Source organism: Taudactylus pleione, unplaced genomic scaffold (genome assembly GCF_031769625.1).
Source record: "Taudactylus pleione unplaced genomic scaffold, aTauple2 ptg000052l, whole genome shotgun sequence".
Lineage (NCBI taxonomy): Eukaryota > Metazoa > Chordata > Amphibia > Anura > Myobatrachidae > Taudactylus > Taudactylus pleione.
This window is the reverse complement of record NW_028284454.1, coordinates 971,017-981,290: the sequence shown is the minus strand read 5'-3', so window position 1 is coordinate 981,290 and position 10,274 is coordinate 971,017. Positions and strand designations below refer to the sequence as shown.

Here is a 10,274-nt window from a genome sequence, read left to right as displayed (position 1 = left end):
GCTCTCTTACTTAGATTAGCCAGTCAGCTCGCTGCACCCACATTGTTACCTAGATGTTCTATAGTTTGTTAGACTGCCATGCTTTCTTCTCTCTTACTTAGATTAGCCAGTCAGCTCGCTGCAGCCACATTGTTTCCTAGATGTCCTACAGTTTGTTAGACTGCCATGCTTTCTGCTCTCTTACTTAGATTAGCCAGTCAGCTCGCTGCAGCCACATTGTTTCCTAGATGTCCTATAGTTTGTTAGACTGCCATGCTTTCTGCTCTCTTACTTAGATTAGCCAGTCAGCTCGCTGCACCCACATTGTTACCTAGATGTTCTATAGTTTGTTAGACTGCCATGCTTTCTTCTCTCTTACTTAGATTAGCCAGTCAGCTCGCTGCACCCACATTGTTACCTAGATGTCCTATAGTTTGTTAGACTGCCATGCTTTCTGCTCTCTTACTTAGATTAGCCAGTCACCTCGCTGCACCCACATTGTTTCCTAGATGTCCTATAGTTTTATAGACTGCCATGCTTTCTGCTCTCTTACTTAGATTAGCCAGTCAGCTCGCTGCAGCCACATTGTTTCCTAGATGTCCTATAGTTTGTTAGACTGCCATGCTTTCTGCTCTCTTACTTAGATTAGCCAGTCAGCTCGCTGCACCCACATTGTTTCCTAGATGTCCTATAGTTTGTTAGACTGCCATGCTTTCTGCTCTCTTACTTAGATTAGAAAGTCAGCTCGCTGCACCCACATTGTTTCCTAGATGTCCTATAGTTTTATAGACTGCCATGCTTTCTGCTCTCTTACTTAGATTAGCCAGTCAGCTCGCTGCACCCACATTGTTACCTAGATGTCCTATAGTTTGTTAGACTGCCATGCTTTCTGCTCTCTTACTTAGATTAGAAAGTCAGCTCGCTGCAGCCACATTGTTTCCTAGATGTCCTATAGTTTGTTAGACTGCCATGCTTTCTGCTCTCTTACTTAGATTAGCCAGTCAGCTCGCTGCAGCCACATTGTTTCCTAGATGTCCTATATTTGTTAGACTGCCATGCTTTCTGCTCTCTTACTTAGATTAGCCAGTCAGCTCGCTGCAGCCACATTGTTACCTAGATGTTCTATAGTTTGTTAGACTGCCATGCTTTCTTCTCTCTTACTTAGATTAGCCAGTCAGCTCGCTGCAGCCACATTGTTTCCTAGATGTCCTATAGTTTGTTAGGCTGCCATGCTTTCTGCACTCTTACTTAGATTAGCCAGTCAGCTCGCTGCACCCACATTGTTACCTAGATGTCCTATAGTTTTATAGACTGCCAGGCTTTCTGCTCTCTTACTTAGATTAGAAAGTCAGCTCGCTGCAGCCACATTGTTTCCTAGATGTCCTATAGTTTGTTAGACTGCCATGCTTTCTGCTCTCTTACTTAGATTAGCCAGTCAGCTCGCTGCACCCACATTGTTACCTAGATGTTCTATAGTTTGTTAGACTGCCATGCTTTCTTCTCTCTTACTTAGATTAGCCAGTCAGCTCGCTGCACCCACATTGTTTCCTAGATGTCCTATAGTTTTATAGACTGCCATGCTTTCTGCTCTCTTACTTAGATTAGCCAGTCAGCTCGCTGCAGCCACATTGTTTCCTAGATGTCCTATAGTTTGTTAGACTGCCATGCTTTCTGCTCTCTTACTTAGATTAGCCAGTCAGCTCGCTGCAGCCACATTGTTTCCTAGATGTCCTATAGTTTGTTAGACTGCCATGCTTTCTGCTCTCTTACTTAGATTAGCCAGTCAGCTCGCTGCACCCACATTGTTACCTAGATGTTCTATAGTTTGTTAGACTGCCATGCTTTCTTCTCTCTTACTTAGATTAGCCAGTCAGCTCGCTGCACCCACATTGTTACCTAGATGTCCTATAGTTTGTTAGACTGCCATGCTTTCTTCTCTCTTACTTAGATTAGCCAGTCAGCTCGCTGCACCCACATTGTTACCTAGATGTCCTATAGTTTGTTAGACTGCCATGCTTTCTGCTCTCTTACTTAGATTAGCCTGTCAGCTCGCTGCAGCCACATTGTTTCCTAGATGTCCTATAGTTTGTTAGACTGCCATGCTTTCTGCTCTCTTACTTAGATTAGCCAGTCAGCTCGCTGCAGCCACATTGTTTCCTAGATGTCCTATATTTGTTAGACTGCCATGCTTTCTGCTCTCTTACTTAGATTAGCCAGTCAGCTCACTGCAGCCACATTGTTACCGAGATGTCCTATAGTTTGTTAGACTGCCATGCTTTCTGCTCTCTTACTTAGATTAGCCAGTCAGCTCGCTGCAGCCACATTGTTACCTAGATGTTCTATAGTTTGTTAGACTGCCATGCTTTCTTCTCTCTTACTTAGATTAGCCAGTCAGCTCGCTGCAGCCACATTGTTTCCTAGATGTCCTATAGTTTGTTAGGCTGCCATGCTTTCTGCTCTCTTACTTAGATTAGCCAGTCAGCTCGCTGCACCCACATTGTTACCTAGATGTCCTATAGTTTTATAGACTGCCAGGCTTTCTGCTCTCTTACTTAGATTAGAAAGTCAGCTCGCTGCAGCCACATTGTTTCCTAGATGTCCTATAGTTTGTTAGACTGCCATGCTTTCTGCTCTCTTACTTAGATTAGCCAGTCAGCTCGCTGCACCCACATTGTTACCTAGATTTTCTATAGTTTGTTAGACTGCCATGCTTTCTTCTCTCTTACTTAGATTAGCCAGTCAGCTCGCTGCAGCCACATTGTTTCCTAGATGTCCTATAGTTTGTTAGGCTGCCATGCTTTCTGCTCTCTTACTTAGATTAGCCAGTCAGCTCGCTGCACCTACATTGTTACCTAGATGTCCTATAGTTTTATAGACTGCCAGGCTTTCTGCTCTCTTACTTAGATTAGAAAGTCAGCTCGCTGCAGCCACATTGTTTCCTAGATGTCCTATAGTTTGTTAGACTGCCATGCTTTCTGCTCTCTTACTTAGATTAGCCAGTCAGCTCGCTGCACCCACATTGTTACCTAGATGTTCTATAGTTTGTTAGACTGCCATGCTTTCTTCTCTCTTACTTAGATTAGCCAGTCAGCTCGCTGCACCCACATTGTTTCCTAGATGTCCTATAGTTTTATAGACTGCCTTGCTTTCTGCTCTCTTACTTAGATTAGCCAGTCAGCTCGCTGCAGCCACATTGTTTCCTAGATGTCCTATAGTTTGTTAGACTGCCATGCTTTCTGCTCTCTTACTTAGATTAGCCAGTCAGCTCGCTGCACCCACATTGTTACCTAGATGTTCTATAGTTTGTTAGACTGCCATGCTTTCTTCTCTCTTACTTAGATTAGCCAGTCAGCTCGCTGCACCCACATTGTTACCTAGATGTCCTATAGTTTGTTAGACTGCCATGCTTTCTACTCTCTTACTTAGATTAGCCAGTCAGCTCGCTGCACCCACATTGTTACCTAGATGTCCTATAGTTTGTTAGACTGCCATGCTTTCTGCTCTCTTACTTAGATTAGCCAGTCAGCTCGCTGCAGCCACATTGTTTCCTAGATGTCCTATAGTTTGTTAGACTGCCATGCTTTCTGCTCTCTTACTTAGATTAGCCAGTCAGCTCTCTGCAGCCACATTGTTTCCTAGATGTCCTATAGTTTGTTAGACTGCCATGCTTTCTGCTCTCTTACTTAGATTAGCCAGTCAGCTCGCTGCACCCACATTGTTACCTAGATGTTCTATAGTTTGTTAGACTGCCATGCTTTCTTCTCTCTTACTTAGATTAGCCAGTCAGCTCGCTGCACCCACATTGTTACCTAGATGTCCTATAGTTTGTTAGACTGCCATGCTTTCTGCTCTCTTACTTAGATTAGCCAGTCAGCTCGCTGCACCCACATTGTTTCCTAGATGTTCTATAGTTTGTTAGACTGCCATGCTTTCTTCTCTCTTACTTAGATTAGCCAGTCAGCTCGCTACACCCACATTGTTACCTAGATGTCCTATAGTTTGTTAGACTGCCATGCTTTCTGCTCTCTTACTTAGATTAGCCAGTCAGCTCGCTGCAGCCACATTGTTTCCTAGATGTCCTATAGTTTTATAGACTGCCATGCTTTCTGCTCTCTTACTTAGATTAGCCAGTCAGCTCGCTGCAGCCACATTGTTACCTAGATGTCCTATAGTTTGTTAGACTGCCATGCTTTCTGCTCTCTTACTTAGATTAGCCAGTCAGCTCGCTGCAGCCACATTGTTTCCTAGATGTCCTATAGTTTTATAGACTGCCATGCTTTCTGCTCTCTTACTTAGATTAGCCAGTCAGCTCGCTGCAGCCACATTGTTTCCTAGATGTCCTATAGTTTTATAGGCTGCCATGCTTTCTGCTCTCTTACTTAGATTATCCAGTCAGCTCGCTGCAGCCTTTGGCCTATATGAGTGAAACAATATTGTGAGCTGGTCAAAACTGACTGGGAATGAATGTTATTGACGTCGTTAATACTGTAGGAACAAAAACAGGCCCAAATTACATTATTTTATCTGTTTTTATACATTTAAGGAATTCCAAAACCTAAAATGAACCAAAGCACTTGAGGGAGGTTTCGTCAAAAGCAAAACTAAAACACAGAGGTCCGTCCACATCTCCACATCATAGACCCGCAATTTGCAGCATCGTGGATGGGGCCTAATGATGCATAACTCCTGGCCCCTAATTCATTAGCTGCCTCCTCTCTCTGGGCTTCTTGTGAAAATAAATAATTGGCTATGTACAGTATGCTATGACAGCCACAGGTGCTACACATAAAAAAACTAAATGACTGTATTTTTATATAGTACCTTTGGGCTACTGACAGCAAAATTAATCATTTTCACTTTATTAAATTAACATTATTTTCTACACAGTAATTATTTTTGCATGATGTCCCTTTATGTATTGTGACCCTTAGTATGACTGCTCTTACAGATATTATCTAAGTGACAGTTCAGCCTCGCCCTGTGTGCAGAATGTGACCCCACTGGTATCTGAGTGTCAGAGTTCACTTTCATTTCTCTCTCCTGCTGCCAGCGATGGTGTCTGCTGATCTGAGACAGGAGCTGGACTGTTCCATCTGCCTGAGCATTTATACAGATCCTGTAACCCTGAGATGTGGGCATAACTTCTGCCGGGTCTGTATTGATGGTGTGCTGGATGCACATGAGGGGTGTGGAGTTTATACCTGTCCTGAATGCAGAGAGAAGTATCAGCAGCGTCCTGCCCTGGAGAAAAACAGGAAGCTCTGCAACATAGCAGAACATGTCCGCTCTATTCCAGAGGAGGGAACTGGGGTGTTCTGCACCTACTGTGTCCAATCTCCAGTACCTGCCCTTAAAACTTGTCTCAAGTGTGAAGCTTCTCTGTGTGATATACATTGGAAAACACACAACAAGTCAGCAGAACACGTCTTAGTTGACCCCACCACTTCCTTGGAGAAGAGAAAATGTTCTGTCCATAAGGAGCTCTTTAGGTATTACTGCACTGAGGACGCTGCCTGTATCTGTGTGTCCTGCACTGTGGCTGGAGAACACCGGGGACATCTGGTAGAGATGATGGATGAGGCCTCTGAGAAGAAAAAGGAGAAGCTGAGAGATGCTCTGCAGAAACTGACCACAAAGAGTGCGGAGACTGAGAAAAGAGTCCAGAGTCTGCAGGAGCGCAGGAGAGAAGATCAGGGAAAAGCAGCTGGTGTAACAGAGACAGTCACTGCCCTGTTTAGAGACATCAGGAGACAGCTGGAAGACCTGGAGAAGAGAGTCCTGAGTGAGATCTCCGAGTGGGAACAGCGCGTTTCACTCTCAGTCTCTGCCCTGATCCAGAAGCTGGAAATAAAGAAGGATGAGCTGTCCAGGAAGATGCGTCACATTGAGGAGCTGTGTAACATGTCTGATCCAGTGACTTTCTTACAGGAACCAGACACAGGTGACTTGTGTGATACTGAGGAGCTGTGTAACATGTCTGACCCAGTGACTGTATTACTGGAACCAGACACAGGTGACTTGTGTGATACTGAGGAGCTGTGTAACATGTCTGACCCAGTGACTGTATTACTGGAACCAGACACAGGTGACTTGTGTGATACTGAGGAGCTGAGTAACATGTCTGACCCAGTGACTGTATTACTGGAACCAGACACAGGTGACTTGTGTGATACTGAGGAGCTGTGTAACATGTCTGACCCAGTGACTGTATTACTGGAACCAGACACAGGTGACTTGTGTGATACTGAGGAGCTGTGTAACATGTCTGACCCAGTGACTGTATTACTGGAACCAGACACAGGTGACTTGTGTGATACTGAGGAGCTGTGTAACATGTGTGACAAAGTGACTGTATTACAGGAACCAGACACAGGTGACTTGTGTGATACTGAGGAGCTGTGTAACATGTGTGACAAAGTGATTATTGTGAAAAAAGAATCAGATATGGTGGTTACTAAGGAGGATAGTAAAGAGGGGGATACTGAGGAGGGAGAGATAGGAGATCTGGATGTGGGTCTCATTGTAGGGAAATTACACACGTTATCTGATATAATAACAGGTATAAATACAGGGATCTATGTGCAGGAAGCTACAGACATATTACTGGATGTAACCACAGCTGGTAATAATATACAGATATCAGGTGACAGGAAAACTGCATCATGGTCACATATATACCAGAATCACCCAGTAACACCAGAGAGATTTCAGTATTATCAGGTAATAAGCACCAGGGGATTCTCCTCAGGGCGACATTACTGGGAAGTGGATGTCAGTAAATCAGGATGGTGGAGGGTGGGGATGTGTTATCCCAGTATAGACAGGAGAGGAGATCAGTCATACATAGGATATAATAACAAGTCCTGGTGTGTGTATAGGTATAATGATCAGTACTTAGTGATACATGACAGTACAGAGATCCGGTTACCTGACAATATCCCCTATGACAGAGTGAGGATATACCTGGATTATGGGGCAGGACAGCTGTCCTTTTATTCTCTGTGTGACCCCATCAGACACTTACACACCTAATCAGCGTTTGTGGGTGTGGTTAGAAAAACGCAGCCATGTCTGACTGTATAAACGCTGTTTCATGGGCGTGCATAAATTAGACATATCTCCTTCGGAGCATGAGACCTCTCTGTGTGGCAGGGGAGCTGCAGTGTGTGTGACTGGCCAGACAGGCCTTACATGCTCCGCGGCTGCCCGATCTGCATCGCTGTTATTGATGTTTACGATGTTGCACTTCATCAGACAGATATGTGAAGGCAGCAGTGGGCGTCCCTATGCTGGGCTGTGCTTACACTGTACGGATATGAGGAGGCAGCAGTGGGCGTCCCTATGCTGGGCTGTGATTACACTGTACGGATATGAGAAGGCAGCAGTGGGCGTCCCTATGCTGGACTGTGATTACACTGTACAGATATGAGAAGGCAGCAGTGACATCCCTATGCTGGGCTGTGATTACACTGTACGGATATGAGAAGGCAGCAGTGGGCGTCCCTATGCTGGGCTGTGATTACACTGTACGGATATGAGGAGGCAGCAGTGGGCATCCCTATGCTGGGCTGTGCTTACACTGTACAGATATGAGAAGGCAGCAGTGGGCGTCCCTATGCTGGGCTGTGCTTACACTGTATGGATATGAGGAGGCAGCAGTGGGCGTCCCTATGCTGGGCTGTAATTACACTGTACGGTTATGAGAAGGCAGCAGTGGGCGTCCCTATGCTGGGCTGTGCTTACACTGTACGGATATGAGAAGGCAGCAGTGGGCGTCCCTATGCTGGGCTGTACTTACACTGTATGGATATGAGGAGGCAGCAGTGGGCGTCCCTATGCTGGGCTGTAATTACACTGTACGGATATGAGAAGGCAGCAGTGGGCGTCCCTATGCTGGGCTGTGCTTACACTGTATGGATATGAGGAGGCAGCAGTGGGCGTCCCTATGCTGGGCTGTGGTTACACTGTACGGATATGAGAAGGCAGCAGTGGGCGTCCCTATGCTGGGCTGTGGTTACACTGTATGGATATGAGGAGGCAGCAGTGGGTGTCCCTATGCTGGGCTGTGCTTACACTGTACGGATATGAGAAGGCAGCAGTGGGCGTCCCTATGCTGGGCTGTGCTTACACTGTATGGATATGAGGAGGCAGCAGTGGGCGTCCCTATGCTGGGCTGTAATTACACTGTATGGATATGAGAAGGCAGCAGTGGGCGTCCCTATGCTGGGCTGTGCTTACACTGTACAGATATGAGAAGGCAGCAGTGGGCGTCCCTATGCTGGGCTGTGGTTACACTGTACGGATATGAGAAGGCAGCAGTGGGCGTCCCTATGCTGGGCTGTGCTCTGGAAGTCATTAGCATATTTTAGCAACTGCGATCCGGGAGAGAATGCGGCTGTGATTGCATTAGTGTAAATCTCTGCATCAGGCCCTCAGTAACTAATAATCAGTCATAAAGTCATTTGTACAAATCACAGCAATATTTCTATGTAAATCTAATGTCCAATGATTATTCTTCAATTATTATTTAGTGATGTAGTTAATAAAGGACATTTATAGTTCCTGTAATATTGCGTCATTGTGTTACACATCTGGGGGTAAATTTACTAAGGGTCATTTTGACTTTCATTTTGAAGTTTGATTTAGCTCACCTCAAACCGACTGAATTAGAAAGTTCAAATCCCTCTTCAAAGCTCTCATTTACTAATAATTGATTTGAGAAGCATTTCTCAAATTTAATTCAATTTGGTTCAGTTCTAACAGTGATTTGCTATTTGATTTGACACGTTCATGTACAAATCGAATGGCAAATCCCACTTCAAACCGAACTGCAAATCCCGGACTGCATAGAACTGCTTCATGCCAGCATGAGCAGTTCATTTTCACACAGATACATGCAGATATCAGTGAGATGCCTGCATGTATCTGACTGTATAAAGGAAATAAAGAGTTAAATTAAGAAAAAAATGGTACCCCCCTAAACAGAACCAGCCTTGGACTTTTCAAAGGCAGTCCTGGTTGTCTAAGTACAGGGAAAATATTGCATAGGGATCAAATGTACTTAGTACAACCAGCACTGGGCTCTGGGAACCAGTGCTGGTTCTAGACTTACAGGGTAAAAATTGAGTAGGGATCCCCTGTAATCTCCTGAACCAGCACTGGACCCTTTCTAGCGGGGGGCTGATACCACAGCCAGGGGAGCCATTTTACCGGGCCCCCAGCAGCAACATCAGTCCTGACCGCTAGTCATCCCAGGCCAGGGACTTGGAGAACCACAAGTACCAGCATGTGAGGTATTAAGCACTGGCACCTGTAGTTCACCTGTAAAGAAATGTTGAAAAAACATACAAGACACAGACACCGTACACAGTATAAGTTTAATACTTACATCAGTGGCGGATTGGGCCGCCGGGAAGCCGGGCCAGTTCCCGCTGGGCCAGTCCCCTTGGTGGCCGGCAGCCGCCCAACCCACTCTTCAATTACCGAATCGCATCCAGCTGCTGCGTTCGTACGATCGGGCAGCGCAGCAGCTTAGTGACGGTGGCCCCCACTTCAACAGTCTAACCCCTCCTCCCCCGGGCCTCCGCTCCTCCATCCCGCTGCAGCGATCGGAGCTTAGCTCCGGTTGGGCAGCTCAGCAGCACAGCTCCTGCACAAGTGCAGAAGCTTAATGATGGAGGAGCTGCAGCTTTTGCGGAGCCCGGGGTTGTCAGTCAACACTGATGGCCCCACCTCCAGCCCCTCTGCGGCCCGCCTCAAACACAGTCAGCATGCAAACCGGAAGTTCTCTGGCTCCAGTATGTGCGGTGTCACCTCCTTCCCTCATCCTCTGTTGCCCGCTATCAGCAGCCCCTCTTTTTCTTTGGGCCATCCCATCCTGTCCCCTGGGGCTGCGAGAGATGATGAACTGGACCATGCAGGGAGGCGGGGTGTGTGCAGCTGTGCATGGGATGCAGAGGAGGAGGACACGGGTGGCAGGGGCTTTTTAACACACTCTGGCTGGGTGAGGATGATGTCATCGCTGAGAGAACGATGGCGGTGAGCTGAGGTGACTCTACAGTGGAGGTGATTATTGTTCAGTTTCTTTCAATCCCATCCTGCCCCCTGCTCCATACCACTACTCCCATCCTGCCCCCTGCTCCACACCACTACTCCCATCCTGCCCCCTGCTCCACACCACTACTCCAATTGTGCCCCCTGCTCCACACCACTACTCTCATCCTGCCCTCTCCTCCACACCACTACTCTCATCCTGCCACCTGCTCCACACCACTACTCCCATTGTGCCCCCTGCT

General features: G+C 46.5%; 1 protein-coding gene across 1 annotated transcript; it reads left to right on the top strand.

Moving 5' to 3' along the window:
* Nucleotides 1-5,031: 5,031 nt before the first annotated feature.
* LOC148535426 (E3 ubiquitin/ISG15 ligase TRIM25-like) lies at nucleotides 5,032-7,011 on the top strand. Its single transcript, XM_088462665.1, has one exon. The coding sequence runs from the start codon at nucleotides 5,032-5,034 to the stop codon at nucleotides 7,009-7,011; it is 1,980 nt and encodes a 659-aa protein (XP_088318791.1).
* The last annotated feature ends 3,263 nt before the right edge of the window (nucleotides 7,012-10,274 follow it).